The 19,411-nt window shown below is 36.5% G+C and overlaps 1 protein-coding gene across 3 annotated transcripts; it reads right to left on the reverse strand.

Moving 5' to 3' along the window:
* Nucleotides 1-7,210: 7,210 nt before the first annotated feature.
* On the reverse strand, nt 7,211-18,423 carry lbr (lamin B receptor). Of its 3 annotated transcripts, none has more exons than XM_067417844.1 (14): nt 18,289-18,423; nt 14,118-14,292; nt 13,673-13,858; nt 13,255-13,341; nt 12,179-12,356; nt 11,649-11,845; nt 10,564-10,618; nt 10,227-10,421; nt 9,807-9,910; nt 9,503-9,628; nt 9,238-9,406; nt 9,044-9,124; nt 8,833-8,955; nt 7,211-8,732 (listed from the first exon to the last, which is right to left on the reverse strand). In XM_067417844.1, exons 2-14 carry the CDS (start codon nt 14,280-14,282, stop codon nt 8,572-8,574), a joined length of 1,827 nt encoding a protein of 608 aa, XP_067273945.1. In that variant the 5' UTR covers nt 14,283-14,292; nt 18,289-18,423; the 3' UTR covers nt 7,211-8,571. The 3 variants fall into 3 exon arrangements, with proteins under 3 accessions (XP_067273945.1, XP_067273943.1, XP_067273944.1); XM_067417842.1 differs by having other exon boundaries at nt 12,179-12,359; XM_067417843.1 differs by lacking the exon at nt 18,289-18,423 and adding an exon at nt 17,187-17,240 and having other exon boundaries at nt 12,179-12,359.
* Nucleotides 18,424-19,411: the final 988 nt, after the last annotated feature.

Raw genomic sequence — 19,411 nt, forward strand, 5'->3', positions numbered from 1 at the left:
ACAATAAAACTAAAGACTTTTCGGAGATATGAAGGATGCAATACTACTCTATAGGTACTCAAGATTGGCATGAGATTGACTGAAACTGAGTGTTCCCCCCCACCCCCCCACCCTTAAGGAAAGCTGCAGGGACGCGATGACTTTACTGATCAATACACTTACACTTAGAAGGTGGTGCTTAAAGGCGCACTATGAAGGTAAAATAATTAAATAACTTGGCCAGTGTTATATATTTTGTTCAGTTGAGTTCTTTAAAATATCCCAAATGTTTCCAACTATTTGTAAATTCTGAGAAAATTGCTATTTCAACCAATTAACTGGGATGTCTGAGGGAGTCGCCTGTCAATTATGTCATATCTGCGTTACCCTCGGTTTCTGTTTTTTGTTTGTTTGGCAGAAACGCTTTACTCTTAGCAGTGTGAACAAGTGTCACAGCAGCCGCTGAGCGAACGCACAGAGTAACGTCATAACATCATTTTAAACACACTTAAATGTATCTGATATGATAAACAGAGCTGCGCTACCTCATACATGACAGGAAAAGCGTAAATTACTGTGTCCCGTCATAATAAAAGTCCTGTTGCTCGCGAGCCGTGTGTTTGCGTAACAATCGCTCCAGCGGCCTTGCTCAGCTCCCTCAACACTCGGTCCTGCTCTGCTTCACACTACAGTAACGTTAATAATCGCATCCATGAACATGATTTCTGCCCGATTCCTATCCCGATTCTTTTCCACCGGCTGTGAGGTGAAGACCACATGTCCGAAGATTCTCCGCTCAAACTAGGCATCATCAAACCATGCCTTTGTTTTGAATAGGCGCCCTCTAGTGGATGGTAAAATTACATAGTGTAGTTTTAATCATCATATTGGCCATTGCACTTTCCATTCATACGTACTAGTTTAATAATGGAGAGACTTTCGTTTGTGTTTTTGACCAACACTGTTAACGTTACGTGACATGAGAACAATTCGTTATTTCGGTTTGTATGTTAGCAGGGACTCACTAACTTTAATTGTAACTTAAAGAGAGTATGAAAACCAGAAAATCCTCTCAGGATACCTGGAATCAGTGTTAAAGTACCCCAGCCACAGCGTTTTACCATTTTTGTAGAATAAACACCATCAAACTGATGACAGCTTCATTTTTTCCCATGTTTCTCTTTGGCGCTGAAACCTAAAGTTGGTCGAGGTGAGTAAGCAAGAAATGCTCAACTGCCATTGGGTCATCTGCATTCGAGAGGAGGGGCTTACCCGATAAGTCAATTGTACTATTAGTATAGGCTATACTTCTTTAAAACTAAAATGAGGAAGTATACTTTCAGTCTTCTTCTTATGAACGTCTCAGAAATGTACTTAAAATTACACTGAAATATGCAGTGCGTAATATTTATGAGACAGAATATTTATGATATCTATCGACAGAAATGCAATATAATATACATAACTATGCTTTCTGTGCTGTATAACTACTAGGGATGCAACCATACAGTTAGTCCACGGTTCAATACATATCTCAGTTTTTAACCACCGTTTTCGGTTCAGTTCATTTTTTTTTTGTTGCTATTCTATTAGGCAACAGGTACAGAAAGAGGCTAAGGAGAAAATGTTTTTATTGCTATACTCTTTCTTCATTTTACTTAAAAGACTTGAAAAACCTTACTTAAACTTAAAAATTTACTTTAAAAACCCCTTGTACATATTCGTAGTGTATTGTATAATATAAAATAAATATATATAAAGATTTACAGTGGCAGCTCAGAGATGTACAGTAGCATTTAAGTATGAAATTATATGAATAAATGTCGGCTAAAATTAAAACTACATAGTCTTCAATATACATTGTGTCACAATTCACCAGTGTGTGTGCCCATGATCACCACTAGAGGGCACTCCACCCCGGAGTGTCACTCCATCAAGTACTACTTTACCCATTATCCTTTGCCCGGACTCATTAGCACTCACTGTTTACAGCTGTGTCTCATTATCCTATTTTCCTCACCCTATATAAGCCTGAATATCGCTGTCATTCATTGCAAAGTCTTGTCTTGTCTCACACTGCATTTCTGAGTGTTATCCCTGAATTCATTGCACTTGGTTTGAATTCTTGCCTGTCTCAGGTTACCCTTTTGTCGCTGTCCCTTGTTTTGTTTGCCTGAATGGACTGCCTACCTGTGTATGACCTTTTGTCTTTTCTCTGACAACGATTGTGGATTATCCTTGAATAAATACTGCATTTTGATCCTACCTTCTGTGTCAGAGCAGTTCGTTTCACATTGATTAAAAGCTACTGTAGTAAAGGTCTTTTTTATTCAATAGCAGTGATTGATTTGCTCTTTGTCCTTTTTTGTTTTATTAACATAATTTTAGAGGTGAACTCTCCCTTTAAGGACAAATGTTCACAATCACTGCGCTGCTAAAACGTGTTCGCATCTCATATACAGACACACACGATTTTACTTTCACTTTAGACATAACCGACTGTTTATATATGTTAAACTTGTGTGTATTTGACAGTATTAGCACAGTAATCACGTGTGTTTGCCAGGCTTCCATGTCAAACCGTGCATAAGCATGTGAATGAAATGTTTAACCGGCAAGGCTTTAAAATGCATGCAAATAATGAACTTTTGTGATTGTGAATAACTAGTGTTCCTTGAGTATAACTCTCTGACACCAGCATTTTAAGCGTGGAAACACCCCCTAACTTTAGTGCATGTGATTGGATATTTGCTCATATCGTGTGTGTAGACTCACAGGCACACTCAAACAGAGCCGATATAATCTGAGAGAAATATTTCACACGGAGAGAAATAGAAGTAGTTAATTAAATGCGAAACTGGGGTGAAAAACGCAATTCACAAGTGTGTATTGAACCGTGAATGGCATACCGAACGGTTCAATATTATATTGAGAATTGTGGCATCCCAACATAATGAACCGTTATGTTTTTTGAATGAGCCATTTGTATCTACGTACACAGCAGGTCTCTTTACAGTGGTCACCATTTTGTGCCACCATGTTTTTACAGTAGCCCTAAATGAACAAACTTCAATACAGTGCTAGCTATAGACTGGGTAAACCCAGCCTGATCTGCCGGTGATTTGATTTCACCTGACAACTCAGTCTGGAAACCCAAAAATGTATTTCTACTGCTTCTGTTACACTTTTGCAGGTCCCATTCACAGACTGGCTTTTCCACGTGGCACTCTGTTGATGGGTTTAACACGATGACAGATATAGAGAAAGTTGATCACACCTCTTGTGGTCTGATTGGTTGATGGACTATCCAATTGCATACAGTGTTATTCAAATAATGCTCGATCACACCTCTTGTGCAGTAAAATACAGAGCAGACTCCTCAGACCAATGTTCAGTTTTAAATTGAGCTTGGTCTGGTGATAGCCAGACAACTCTCTGTCTCAGACAACAACATTTTTGTCCTGTTTCAGCTTTTCAATGTGCTTTGAAAGGGAGGGGTGAGCAGTGGGAGGTGGCAATTCGCAACCTCACTACTAGATGCTACATAGCCTGACAAGCCAGACCCACATCAAGATGTTTGGTCCGGAAACTCACCATAGACAGGGCTCAATCTGAGGGGCGGGATAAACGGTCGTCTTTCAAACTCCCTCTGCACGTGATAGGATAGCGCTACACCAACCAGAGCAACGAACGTGAAGCAGAGCTCGTTGACTGATTAAACTTTCGACATATTGGTCGGCAAAACTCCGAACACATCTTCCCTTCTTAAGAGAAACTTCAGTGCCGTTCTTTGTTCTATTCTCAGAGAAAAGCTTAACTCCAAGTCTTCCAGAGTCGCGGTCAAAGCTGATTCGAAAGACCGCCGTTCGCCAGCTTCTGTGTTTACTAGTAGCACGCAAACGCAACTCGGCCGCCCCGCCCACCAACTCTATACACGATGTGATTGGCCTGACCAGATTTTGTTTTTTACAGCTCAGACGTGTATTGAGAGTTGCTAGACAATACTCGCGGCAGATTAGATTTGCTGCCGCTAGGGTGCGTCTAGATTTCTAGGCTAGATGCTACATTTATTTAACTAGTAAACAATAAACTAGTAAAAATGAAATTGCTGTAAACTAGTTGTGTACTGAAAGTTACTACCTTCACACTTAAACACTAAAGTGGCCAATTTAGTCCCAAGTAGTATTGAAATAGTACACAAGTATACTACTATTAAATTGATATTAGTATACTAAGGCCTACATAAAGTATACTTAATTATTACTTGAACTCTACTTAACGCTCACCACACACCAGTGATAGGTGGAGAGGAGAGAGGGTGATAGAGTCAGTGCATGGGGTTTAGGAGGCCATGTAAGGGCCAGTGCAGAGAATTTGTCCAGGACACCCCTACTCTCCAGTGCCATGGGATTTTTAATGACCAGAGAGAGTCAGGACCTTGGTTTAAAGTCTCATCTGAAGGATGGTGCTTGTTGCAGTATTGTGTCCCCATCAGTGACCTACACAGAGCACAAGGTGAGCACCCTCTGCAGGCCTCAGTAACACCTCTACCAGCAGCAACCTTGTTTTCCCAGTTGGTCTTCCATCCAGGTACTGACCAGGCTCAGCCCTAATTAGCTTCAGTGGGAAACCAGCCTTGAGCTACAGGGTGATGTGGCTGCTGGTTTTGATATTTTTTCATTTTTTTAAATTTCAATTTTCGATTATTTTTTTCTTTCAAATTAAATTCAAAGTAACTCACAATGACATGCCTAATCCTTCAGCTCAAAATATTTTACACTGGGTGCCTTTGCTGACCTATAATAAAATTGAAACCATGATATTTCATGACTCTTGTCACTAGATGGCTTAATTGCCCTATATGGCAAATGAGCTGTTCTGCTGGGTCCTAAAGTAGTTTATCTTCAGCATGCATTCAGATACACATGCAGGGCTCCACATTAAAGCTTGTCCGCTTGTCCAGGACAATTGGATTTTTTGAAGGGACAAGTGAAAAATAATTGTACTTGCCCGACGGACAAGAGCCTGATTAAAAAAAAAAAAAATCAGCGAATCACCAAAATGCAAGAATGATTGTGCATTAATTTAGTGTAAGTGGATCGATAGTGGTGGATAATAATATATGATCAACTGACAATAACAAGGTCGCGCTGTTGACACTCGTGCAGCCACTCGAGGAGAAATTACAAGAGCGTTTAAGATGTTTCCTGAATACCATCACGACTGAAAATGACACTACTTTTATATGACAGTTTCATAAACAATTAATTAACATTCACTTACATTTACATTCACTTAAAGTCACTTACATTTTAGATGCTATATTGAGTGCTTTTGTTAGATTTCAGCAGCGAAAATCGTTCACACACAGCAGAACCGTAAAGCGAACGATTCAGTGTTTGAATGAATCGTTTGAATGAACGACTCAATGACTCACACATTAAGACGGCCACCTGCTGCCACCTACTGGAGGTTTAGTTTCATGTTTAAACATACTTTCCAAAAAAAAAAAAAAGTCTATTCAAAACTACAGATCTCAAAACATTGTTTAATGCAGTTGTAATTTTTCAGTGTAAATTATTTTATTTTATTGTTAACAGCCCTTATAGTGTCTTAATTTAGTTTAATGTATTGATCAAATTTAACAATATAAAATTAAACCTGAAGCATAGCATATATTTAATAAGATTAGGGGGGAAATGCCCTTTATAAAAGGTAAAAATATCACAAATTTGAAATGATTCAATAAAAAAAAAAAATTCACAAATATGCAGATTTCAATGTGTCAAAGCTGATTGAACACTGGTGAGTATATTGCTTCAGAATAAATTATAGTTACAACACACACACACACACACACAAAAGAAATATCGAACTTTTTTCCGGACAAGCAATTTTTTTACTCGGACAAGTGAATGAACGATTTACTTGTCCGAAGGACACGCACATGAACATGCTTAATGTCAAGCCCTGACATGTAGACATTATAAATTTGAGCTATTTTAGTTAACATTTTCAGCAATTTTAGGCTTTCTATGAGAACTGAAGCATTCCTCATATTTCATTTATTCCTATGGGGGTCAAATTGACCTGCGAGGGTAGGATTTTTAAATTTAAACTACTAAAAACTCCTCAAATCTAATCAATTTTTTAAAGGTTCAAGTACAACAGAAGTCCTAGAGTCTTGAACCAAGTTTTTAGTGGTTCGAAAATTAAAAAGCCTACCCTTGCGGGTCAAATTGAATCTTTGACCAGAGGGTAGGATGAGGGTTTACTAAGCGGGTGTGACGCATCACCTAAATCTTTCTGCTTGAGGTCACATATGCTGCAGATATCATGCAGTACAAAATAAAACACTGACCAAAACTAGCAGGTCCTTCTCAAAAAATTAGCATATTGTGATAAAGTTCATTATTTTCCATAATGTAATGATAAAAATTAAACTTTCATATATTTTAGATTCATTGCACACCAACTGAAATAGTTCAGGTCTTTTTTTAAATACTGATGATTTTGGCATACAGCTCATGAAAACCCCAAATTCCTATCTCAAAAAATTAGCATATCATGAAAAGGTTCTCTAAACGAGAAAAAAGTTTTTTATCAGTACATTAAGGAAAATAATGAACTTTATCACATATGCTAATTTTTTGAGAAGGACATGTACACGTTCAGAATCTTACTATTAAATTATTGCTAGGCAATGAGGTCCTTTTTATTTAAAAAACAGAATCATCTTGAAATATTTTTTTAACCTCAAACTCATGAAAAAAGTACTGCAATTTTTAGATCCCTATTACACTATATGTATTTTGTAAGGCAAACCCTGCTCTAAACAGCTGATTGCAGTCTTTAACCATGCTACATTGTATGATTTTTGGTTTGCCTGACATCTGTACCAAACAATGGGCTACTATGGGGCTTTCATCTGCCTGCCTTCATTAATTCTCTATTATTTCAGAAATAGATCTTTCGTATGGCAGTGTTGAGTATATTGCCTAGTGGGGCTCTTGCTTGTGCCCACAAAGCCCTAGTTCACAAACATTACCTGCTCAGCCTGTGCTTTGCTAAAATTATAATTAATTGGTAGCTGTACCAATCAGATGACAATTTTTTTGTAGTTTTTTCTTACAGACTCCTGAGTTACTATATGCATGGACAAAATTTCTTTTCTTCTTATATAATATTAAATCCAGCCAAAATAAGAAATTTGAAATCTTTACAAATAATCTAAAAATTGGGGAAGAACATTTAATATATTTTGACAATAAGATTCATTTCTTGTTTTGATAACACATTTATCAGTTACATGTCATTTGACCAGAGTGGAATTATTGACAGAAAAAAAAAAAGCAGAATACAAAGAGGATGGTAAAAGACTAACAACTACAGTAGGAATCAAATCAGACTCAACAGTCAAACGCAACTTTGAATATCTACACATTAAAAAAAAATCTAACCTGTAAGAAAAAAATAAGATAATTATGTAATCAGTACATTTCATTTTGCGGACATGGCAGTCTTTTTTTCTAGAATGGTTTAATTAATAATGGGTATTAAAAATAGCATTTTTACAGAAATTGTTTGTAACAAAAGCGAACACTCTAAAATGTAACCAGATAAATAACATTGTACAATGCTTCTTTTCACTGCGATTAAGTAATAGCTCATCTTAGCTATAAACACTTATATAAAACTCATAAGGACAAATGCCCACAAGTGATATACTTGCATAAAACATATGCAAAAGTAATAAGTTAAGAAAAGCATTACATTACACATTCACAGTTGAGCATTGTCATTTTAAATTAAAACCTTAATAAAAATGTTAAGAAGTTGCGCTACCTTGTACAAGATTTAAGTTCAAAGTTCAACGTTTTTGTTCACAGCACACAATTATGATTTTGAAAAATATACTGGGACACTTCACATAGTGCCTGAAAACCAGAGTTTTCTACAAAAAAAAATCTAATTTTTACAGGAAAAATCTGAGGTAGCAAAGCCAAATTTTGTGAACTTTGGACAAAAGAAAGTCTTTTAGCATAGTGCATAGTGCCTAAAATGCCAACCAAAACAAATTTTTGTATTAAATATGTACAGAAATTAAGAAAATATAGTTGTTATTGTTGTTTTTCCTTCACAAATTGCTGGTCCTGAGAAAGAACATTACATCTTTTCTTACTATACATATTAAAAAAGAATATTCCATCATACACAATATACAAAAGCATTATGCAAATTGTCATTACAAAAAGTCAACGGTAAATAGCCAAGCAGATACTTTGAATGTGTATATGTGTACATGAGATGAGATGGCAAGTTATGGATGAGTAAAAAAAAAAGTACATCTGTACAACAATATACATCTTTAAGAGATCAAACTCTGAAAATTGGGGCAGTGTCCACAATCCGTAAACCTTTTGTGCCAAGGCAGAAAATTTGGTTTCAATTTGGTGCTCAATTGCGAAAAAAGTCAAAGATTTAAAATGACAGCAAGCTGCTAACAACTCATTCCCTGTCTGATGTTCAATGTCATCCTGAGGAAAGTGTTCTTTGCCTCGAGTGTCCATAACAGATTGAGTCTGTGAGTTCTCAGTATATCCCAGGGAAAATGCGGTACGGGACAGCTTTGCAGTAGTCTTCCCACGCAGAGCCGTACTTTTTCCTACACTGACGCTCATCCCGTGCATTACGGTGCACCAGCAGAGTGATCAAGTAGATCAGGTAAAAGTATGGGATCAAATGGTTGAATCCTAAAGGACAAGTCAGGGATAAAAGTGGTGGAATTGAGTCAAAACAGGCTGATTAGATAGCCTAATTTCATCAGAAAGGTAAACTGAAGCAAATACTAACCACATGGCAGAGACCACGCCAAGCCCATGATGATATCACCCAGGTAATTAGGATGACGGACGAATCCCCAGAGACCAGACACAATAAGACTCTTTCCAGTTGCAGTAGGTATAGTTTTCAGGTCTGATAAGATAAAGGAAAAACGATTTAGACCAAAAAGTCTTACCATTTTATGTTTATTCTTTTGTTTTATCAGTTTCAAAACACTTACGAGACACTGCTGGGTCAGACGGGTTTTTCCTGAAGGCAAACTTCTGAGAGTTGGCTTTCCGGAAAATGTAGTACCCAACTCCTGATGGAGAGGTTCAAAAACTCAAGGTTAAAGTCTGTTCATATCAATATCCTGTTCTTAGTGGCTGAATTAGCATATACATGTACTTAACGGTGTAGGGGGGGAAAACTGACCATTCATAGTGATGAGGGTAACGATCCAGAATACTGAGAGGTCATTGGGATGGCTGACTAGATAGTATGCTTGACAGGTGAATGTAAAGGGAACGAAAGCCAGATCTCCAAACGTCAACATGAATCCGAAACCATCGTAGACAATATCCATCATGGTCAGAAGTTTCTCCTGAAATACACAGTGATTTTATTAGAATCAGTTCATGGTTTCCACAGTGCATTAAGATGTATTTATGTTCATTTGGAAAACTCTTGTATGTTGTACCTCATGCCAAAAGCCATCAACAACCCACAGGAGCTGGAAGATGTTGACCAGGAGCATTGCTGGAGAGGGATGCTCTAGATTCTGGTGCTTCATTTCAGCGAGCAACATCGCAAAGTTAATCAATACCTGTGGAAAAAACAGCAATTATGTTTCTTCAATATGAAAAAAAAAACACTTTAAAAGGAAAATAGTTTTTTTTTAAAAGATTAAGGAATCGCAAGAAATCTGATTGCTACTGATTCAATCTGGTAAATGGCAAAAGTTTGACCACAAGAGGGAGCAAAAAAACAATAACAATACTCACCCAACCCATCAGACCTGGGCGCATTTCACAGAAGAACTTGATATCGAAGTTTTTGATGCGGGGATTTAACTCTCTGCCCATGAAGAAATCATAAATAATGTAGCCTAGAGGATTAAAAAGAATAAGCATAATCTAGTAACTGTACCTGACATATAAATGCAAACCATTCCTTGCCATCTCTATAAAATGACTTTATTAAGAAGGCTTACTTCTAATCATAAACAACTATGACTGGTCTATTTTAACTGGCACTGTTGAAACTTGAAAGTAACAGGAAAAGCATGACAACTTATTTATGGATGATCATTTAAACCCTAATAATGGGTATGAGAAACTTTAAAAGCCATCGAAGTGAAAGTACTCCGAGCTAAAATGGGAGAAGTCAGTCAACACAGCTTGATCTCACACTATGCGTCTTACCAGAGTTCCCTCCAGGAGCGAGTTCTTCTCCAGACGCCCAGCGGGAGCGGATGAACAGGTAGACGCTGAGAAGAGTGACGATGAGCAGGGCAGAGGTGTAGAAATGCAAGAAGTGAGCATGGATGTAGCTGAGATCCACCTCCTGGTACACGGCAACACCGACTGCCATGGCCGTGAGGAGGAGCGCATAGAAACCTGATGGACAACAGAATCGGAGATCATTAAAAACAGCTCGCTCACAAATATTAAGCAAGCTTAATTTGAAGTCTTTTCGATCATTGTCAAAACAAAAACTTAGTTCTATTAACATTAAAATGTATCAATATTGAAGACTGACCATTAATCCTATATTTCAACGTTTTCCCGTTCTTGAGAGGCATTCCTTCAACGAGCTGTAGGTTGGAGAGAAAGAGGATTTACATCTGACCACCATAATCTGTGTGGTTATTATCTAAAACCACTAAAAGTAGCTTTCATTAAATCAAATAAAAGTAAATATTAAAAAGAATGAAAATGACAAAAGAACAAAATAACTAAATCTTAATTTAAAATAAAAAAAATAACAATACAAATGGATTTAAAATATTTTAATAATAGAATATAGATAATTATAAAATTACGCTGGTATAGTACTGTCATGTTTGATAAAAGCAAACTTAAATGATAAATCTTTGTATTCTGCAGATTTTCCTAATATTCAATCATAATGACTAAAATCCTATATCATGATATGCAAAATTTTATATTACAGTAATCCTCAAATATTTTATATATTGCATAACCGTGTAGTTAGGGATGCACCGATATGAATTTTTATCCAATATCGATAATTTATTGTATTTGAAATACGATAACCGATATATTGGCCTATAAATCAATATCCAAATTTGATTAAAAAGAGACTGATTAAAAAAAACAAAAGTCTCACTATTGAAAGCCATGTCTCAAGCACTTCAACATACATCAAACATATGTAACATAGCTTGAACAAATTTCCTTACCACTTTCCTTACCAAAAACAAACAAAAAAAACTTATAAATAAAAAAGCAATGCCTGCATAATGCAAACAAGTGATAGCATATACAAGTTCAGAATCTTACTTTACAATTACATTATTACTAGGCAATCAGGTCCTTTTTATTTCAGAAAAACCCAGAATCATCTTGAAATAATCTGTTTAACCTCAAACTCATGGAAAAGCACTGCAATTTTTAGATCCTATCTTAATTACCCTTAAGCGGTTGGAAACGAAACCAGATGTTTTCCAGAGAGGCTCTTTATCTGCATGCCACCTCTAGTGATTAATCTAATCTAGCCTGCTTCACTGCAGCTAACAGGCAAAGCAGAAACAAGAGCCATATAGTTTTGTGGTCATGTGCCTAAACCCAGGTCACAGGGACTCATGTGATTGCAGACGGTACCTTTCCGACAGGGAGCAGGGACAGGACGGCCTGGAAGAGAAGCCAGAGCAGGACGATGCCAAAGACCTGGCAGTCCCAGAGAGACTGAAGGGGAGGAAGCTCAAGGGGGAAGCTCTGAAGACTGGCATCCTTCTGCCCACAGAGAATGAGCAGGGCCAACACAGACACAGGCAACAGAAACATCAGGAAGAACACACCTGAAAGACAAGAGGGAAGGGGATCCTTTACTATAATCCTATCTATAATTTCATTTTAAATATGCTAGAGTTTAATAAGCGGAAATGCACAAAAATATTTAGTAATATAATAAATATAATTAATAGTTTACTGATGAGAATGTTTGCATTAAAAATGGCCATATTTGACACTTTTTTTAGCATTTGTTATTTATTTATGTTAGTCATTTAGTTTCATAACCGAATACTATAGATGTTGATAAAAATTGGTCTTTTTTTTAAATGCTCTGACAATCATTTTCCTCCAAAAATCTACACAAAACAAAATTATATTAATTCATTGACAAGACTCACCAACTCTTCCTCCAAACTCCAGATCAGTTGTCTTGATAACAGCAGGTGTTTTAGTTTGCGATAATGCCTCAGTCTCTTCCTTTTTCTCCAACTCTACTGCCTTGCCATCGCCCTGGTCCTTCCTGCGCCGAAGATTGTAGCGTCCACCTGCCTGGTTCTCTGATTCAGTTTCTGTCTTCTGCTATTAGAACATTACAATGAGTCAAGATTGAACACAAAAGAATACAAACCATTTCAAACAATAAATAATTTCATACCCACACACACAGAAAAGTTTGGAGTCATTCATATTTTTTAAAGAAGAAATTAATACTTTTATTTGATAAATGGCCAAAAGTGATAGTAAAGACATTTATGATACAACATATTTAGATTTCAAACTAAAATATTAAGTATGCAGAACAACTGTTTTCAACACTGATAATAATAGGAAATGTTTCTTGGTTATCAAATCAGCATATTCCAATGATTTCTGAAGGATCATGCGACTGAGGACTGGAGTAACGATGCTGAAAATTCAGCTTTGCCATTGCTGGAATAAATGGCATTTTAAAATATATTAAAACAATTAATGTTTTATATATATATATATATATAAATTGCCACAATTATTAACTGCGGCCTTGGTGAGCACAAAATACTTCTTTTTAAAAGCATTTTACTAACCCTAAACTTTTGAACTGTAGTGTTTATGTGTTACAGCCACCCTAAAACTACTGATTCCCAGTTTGAGAAACTGTAAAATAAAAATGTGTTGTGTCAAGCTTAGTCTCAATGTTTCAGTGGCAATCAATCTCGCCATCAGTCTAAGTCAAGAAAAAAAAATGTTACTATTATGTGGCTGCACTACTGTAAGGCTAAAGCAGTCTGGTCATGCTTTGGAAAACCCATGACCTTTTGTCCCATGAGGAGAAACATGCTGAAAAACGTGAGGGTATGATTAAACAGAAACCACAGTCAGCTTTAGCTTTGTGTGCACAACTAAATGGGCTCCTGTCACACATGGGAGGCACAACATGCATGCATCATGACATTCCAGCCTTTACTAGACCAGTTTCCAACATATAGAAACATACCTCAGTGATTGCAGAAGCTGTTTTATCTGTATTATTTTCTTCTTTCTTCTCATGTTTGCTGTTGCTATTGTTCTCATGTGTCATCGGCTGAGAGAGATGAAAGTCAAGGACACATGAGGTGAACAAATGAGGAAAGACAAATAAGATAACAGCATTAAAATTAGTGGGTTAATGGCTCCGAATTAGATTAAACTCGTATACTTGCAATCAACACAAGAATGCCAGTTGTACAGTTTGTACTGTATTTCTTAAAAAACAAATGCATCCTGGTCAGAATAAGAGACTATATAGTGTGTGACTGTGTGTGATTTCAAAACTCATTAAAAAACTGATATGAACATCCTGGGTGAAGACAGAGCATGTAAAGAGAAAGAAAGACGAATGTGTGTTTGTTTTGACCTAACATGAGTGTCCTTACCAGGGGTGTGAGTCGGACCTCCAGCGCTTCTTTGAGTTTGTCCTTACGTAATTCTGTGGTGCGAGAGGAAGATCGACGGGGCGTCCTAGCTGGAGAACGGGAGCGACTACGACGAGGGCGTCCCGGTGAGCGAGAGCGGGATCTGGACCGAGAACGTCCAACACCCTGCTTAAATATGGCCAAGCTCTGCAATAAAGAAAACAATATACACAAGACACTGTAATTTAAGTTCAGTTAAATCTCTGTTTACCTGGCATTTTCAGAAGCACAGATTAGAACCTAGAAATTAACAAAGTTTTAGGATTCTGAAACATTTGAAGAAATAATATGACATTAAGAAATATTCTGCTCAATTTCAACGTTTTCATTTTTACAGAAGGTCATATGGTCTAGCACAAGAAGCGTTTTTGAATCATTCTCAAATCATACTGGAGAGGTTTTATACCGTAATATCAGATTCCTTCAGCTCCAGCTCAGTCCCGTCTTTGTAGATGACGGTGTAGAGCCGAGTCTTGTTTTCATAACTTAGCACCTTGACCTCATAATAAAGGTTACTGCCAGGCCAGCGGCCCATTACAGTATCTCCACTCTGAAACCTTGTAGCTGGCATCCTTGCTTACCTACAAAACAAATAACACGTTAACAAACTTCTAGACTATGTAACAGTCTGGAAATTGGGACATACTAGAAACAAACTGCATAAACACCAACTCAATGGTATGTTAATTATAGTATCGTTCAGCAGTGCAGTCCTTAAAGATGTAATTTCTGAGCCAATAGCATCAACAAACTTTCAACTGGTTTAAGAACTCAAACAGGTTATACAAGACAAAGTCCTCTACTGAGTTTATAGTCTGTCACAGAGCTTATATTTTGAAGGAAATTAACCTATGATAGCTTACAGTTGACTCTGCATATTAAACTGGGATTTACATGGAAAAAGCACACATGATCTAAATTCTATCTAGATCTAAATATTCTGTGTGAATATTTCAAACTTGTTCAATGGTAAACCCATGAGGGAAACACCGGAGTAGCTGCACATGGCCTGATGACAATGAAGCGGTGATGTCAGCTGCCGTCTCAGAAGTGCTGATGGGTCTGAATTACACATCCACACTGTACTCTCGGCACCAGTGCTATTGTTGAGCTCTCAATGGCCTTTATGAGAGGGATTCTACTAGGGCAGCCCCCTAATTTTCGACTAATGGTTAGTTGACTAGAAGAGGCTTAGTCAACCAAAAATGTTATTAGTCGTTATAGTTGCAGAAAATAAATATAGTTACTTAATGATGAGTCCTTGTGGTAATTACAGTATGCCAGGCAGGAAATCCAAACTTTCGCCTTAAGTATACCGAGCGGTGTGATCACTATTTTTCCTGACAGCAGCGGAAACAACTCAAAATACTCTGTCAATTTTGATCATAAAGATAGGAGTAATACATAATTTGAAAAGTAAAGGGTCTTTTATTTGTGCAAACACACCTTTGTAAAATCATCAACTTAAAGGGTTAATTCACCCAAAAATTTCAATTCTTTCATTAATTTCTTCCCCTTATGTCGTTCGACACCCGTAAGACCCGTAAGTTCATCTTAGGAACACAAATTAAGATATTTTTGTTTAAATCTGATAGCTCCCTTCACTGACACCAATGTCATTTCCTCTCTCAAGACCCATAAAAGGCAATAAAGACGTCGTTACAAAGCCGTCATTACTATCTCACTACAGTGGCTCTACAATCATTTTATGAAGCGACGAGAACAGTTATTGCAAAAAAACAAAAAACGAAATAACGACTTGTAGTGATGGCCGAATTTAAAACACTTCTTCCTGAAGCCTCTGAGCTTTATGAATTCGCGTATCGATTTATGATTCAGATCGCGTGTCAAACCGCCAAACTGCTGAAATCACGTGACTTTGTCGATCCTAACTGCTGATTCAATACACTGATTCATTAAGCTCCGAAGCTTTGCGAAGTGGTGTTTTGAAATCAGCCATCACTATATAAGTCGTTATTTAGGGAGTTTTTTGCACACAAAAAAACGTTATTGTCACTTCATACAGTTATTGTCACTTCATAAAGTTATTGTAGAGCCACTGTAGTGAGATGAGCTTTGTAACAACGTCTTTAGTGTTTTTTATGGTTCTTGAGAGAGGAAATGACATTGGTGTCAATGGAGGCCTTTCTGAGCTATCGAGTTTCAACAAAAATATCTTAATTTGTGTTCCGAAGATGAACAAAGGTCTTAGGGGTGTCGAACGACGTAAGTAATTAATGACAGAATTTTTATATTTGGGTGAAATAACCCTTTAATCTCTGCAGCCCAATACACAGAAAACATTATCAATAAATTATTGAAATGTTTAGACAGTCTCCTTGCTGTTTTTTCACGACACATTTATAATCATTACTTTTGCCGTTGCACTGTGGTAAGTGTTATGCATGTGCTTGAGTGATGATTAGGCTATGTATTATATACAGGCAATTAAAGGATCATTATTATAATTTATATGGTTCATTAATAAGAGTGATTATCTTAAATGAATGACTAGTAGACTAGAAAAAACTTTAGTCAAGGGCAGCCCTAGATTCTACTATCATACAGGTAACATGAACTTCTGGCCAAATAAATGACTTTTTCTAGCTACAGACAAAAACAAATCATAAAGAAAAAAAAAACAATAGTAATTGCTTAACAATATTAATAGTAAAGAATTTTTATACATATTCACACTTTTCTTATTAACTGGTTCTTTAAATTTTGATCTACAGATAAGTGGCATTTGGTAGGTCTCTAGAGAAGAGTCCAAAAATACCATTACACTACATTCAGAATTATTAAATATTATTATATTTAATTATCATCTAACTTTTAACTGACATCCATTCTAAAAAATAAAATAGCATTCAAGTTTAAGTACCCCCAAACCAAGACTAAAAAAACAAGAGTTTGCAACTATTTAAGATTGCCAAACGTTTTGCATAATATAGTAAATTCATAAATAATAATGTTTTAATAATGCATATTACGTTTTTTCATTGTTGCAGTTTAACGATTATGCTCTAGTCTAGTGTCATCATATATTTTAACATAAAAACAAAATTTGTAGATTTTTTAATTTAACAAACGCTTGGTGCTGATAAAAAAAAAAAACTAAATAAAAACAGAATGCTTAGAAATCCTTGCAAATAAATTGCTGTAACAACCAAACACCACCACAACATGAAGCTTAATTTTTTCTTACCACCAACACATGAATTATATCAGCATTAGGCAAGTAACGTTGTGAGTAAAAAAAAAATGTCGCTCACACATATAGAAGCATTTTAGCAGTCAAGCACACACTCCATTATAGGAACCCCCCCCCCCCCCCCCCCCCCCAAAAAATCTTATTAAAACCACATGTAAAGCGAAACCCATAAAAACATTAGCCATCTAAGTTACCCTAAAACCATCTAATCCCATGAAACACATTCCAGACATTCTTGAACCAGAACACACTGACACACACCCAACACTTGAGTTGAAGTCCAGTGCTGCAGAAATCCCATGTGCTTCCCAAGAGTTGAAGTGAAACTACAGAGCAAAAGATTTAAACTGTGTGAATGTGAGTGGGTGGTGTCTGTTGCCATTTGTTATGCAAATGTAGGGCACACGACGACACGCGCGCTTTACTATCACTACCAGCGGCTATTCAAAATAAAACTTACTACAGAAAACCTGACTTGTTTAAATCAACACATATATCAGACACTGACCACATTTTTTAATTTTTATTTGACACGAACAGACCAACAAAATACGGCTTAGGCGGACTGAATATAAATCCTGAAATGTTTAATACAAAATAATAAGTCAGTAAAATAAACTGCCGTTGTTTATTAGTGTTTTTCATGTGATACGGAGGCAAACAGCATTCACGTGCTGTTCCTTTAACATAGCAAAAGAATGACAGGAATGGAGGGAAAACGTCATGTATTCAAAACCATTGTCAGTCAGCATGCGAGAGGCTCATACACAAAACAACAACATTAAATCAGTGTAAATAAACAACATGTACAGAAACAAACTGCTATATTAAACGAATAGTGTATTTAACACATATTTACTGCAAAACCACAGAGTCAAAAGGCTATAACGTGACTATTTTTCGTGGAACGAAGCACTTGCACTTTCGTGGACAAACAGAACAATGAAACCGAAAGGTCCAATATGAATTAAGATATTAACTTAAACAAATGTTAAAAACGAATGCAGAATTGAATTATGGCGATAAAACAGACGAGTTGTGTTAAGACGACAATAAATGCGCGCCTTGCCCAAGTTTCCTGTGTAACGAGCCGGCTGGAAATTCGGGTTATTCGTTCAAAACCAAACACCAAAACAACGATAAACCGTTTTATTAACATAAATAAAAATTATAATTGTTTGGTCGAATATATGCAGAAAGTAGTGACTGTTAAAAGCAATTATGTTTCAGTAACTTCATAAAGCAGAGTTGCGGGCGGACCGAGCGCAGATCTAGTTCTGTACCGTTAACTACGCAGTCACAATAAAGGCATTTCCAGACAAAAACATTAAACGTGCAAAGTGAATTCAATAAGATTTCTTACCTTCAATCGATCTTAATTCCCTAATAATCGCTAAATCTTATCCACGGAACTTCATAAAATAAAGAATATTGTTTTAAAAAACTGGTCCCCGCTCTGAATACGTTCCTCCCTCTATGACCGCTCAACCTACCAGCGTCCTTGAGGGCGGGAAGCTCTCTGATTGGCTGGGGGTTCCTGTTTTTAAATTTCTGAATTTTCTGATTGGACTGCGGAGGAGTTTACGTGAGCGTTGATTGGAGACGAGGCATTGCGCTCGAAAGGATTCGGGTTTTACAAAATGGAGTCCTTGTCCTGACGAGAAAGTTGATCGGTGAGATATGAGAAGAGAGAGGATAGACAGCCGACGTCATACGTTGTGCTTGCCTTGTACCACGAAAAGTTTCTTGTAAATGCTAAATATAGTTCATTATTAACGGGTAGAGACACTTAAAGGTTCAACGTAATGTTTATTAAACTGGAGTTGACGTTAATAACTCGTATTTTTCAGACGTATCAGTTGGAGGGTAATACTTTTGGAATACATTTCGAAAACGACAACGGTTAACTTGAGTCTTTTATGTGGAATTCTTCTGGATTTAATTTATTCAGATTTATACTGTTTATAAATGCTTTTAATCACCCTTTTCTGATGTAACATGTTGATTGAAAGGTGTTAATATTGTTTCGTCGTTAATTATATTAAGCTTATAATCTTGTCAATAGAAAAGGTGGCATTTTAGAAAACACTGAATACAGTGAATATAAAGTTTAGAATGATAGACAATCCATTTTATATATATTTTCAAGGGTTTAAGTTTAAAATAGTATTTTGTAATATTACATACGGTATATGTAAATCTTATATTGAATGTAATTTCTATAATGACTACATAAAATTATTCTAATTTTTTTTTAACTATTATTACAATAAACAGCTTCGTGTAGAAAAATAGTCCATGCGTATGCAGTTTGCGGTCTCATTTGTCAATCCCACGTGTTCATTACAAACCTAAACTGTTATGCTGGAGTAGGTGCACAGCAGCTAGTCTCACTCAGTTTCCGTTTTTGCAAAGTTGCATCGCTGCATATTACTTCAGGAGAACTGTAGCAATGCCTTTACATGATCAGTCCTGGATTGTGCATG

The sequence above is a fragment of the Pseudorasbora parva genome, chromosome 15 (assembly GCF_024679245.1).
Source record: "Pseudorasbora parva isolate DD20220531a chromosome 15, ASM2467924v1, whole genome shotgun sequence".
NCBI lineage: Eukaryota > Metazoa > Chordata > Actinopteri > Cypriniformes > Gobionidae > Pseudorasbora > Pseudorasbora parva.

Excerpts from the sequence above, each read along its gene's own strand:
- lbr (XM_067417842.1), bottom strand. The coding sequence starts at position 14,282 with ATGCCAGCTACAAGGTTTCAGAGTGGAGATACTGTAATGGGCCGCTGG. Across the intron at positions 13,859-14,117 it reads TGAAGGAATCTGATATTACG|AGCTTGGCCATATTTAAGCA; the intron begins GTATAAAACCTC and ends TCTTTATTGCAG. Across the intron at positions 10,422-10,563 it reads GTTGAAATATAGGATTAATG|GTTTCTATGCGCTCCTCCTC; the intron begins GTCAGTCTTCAA and ends GTTGTCCATCAG.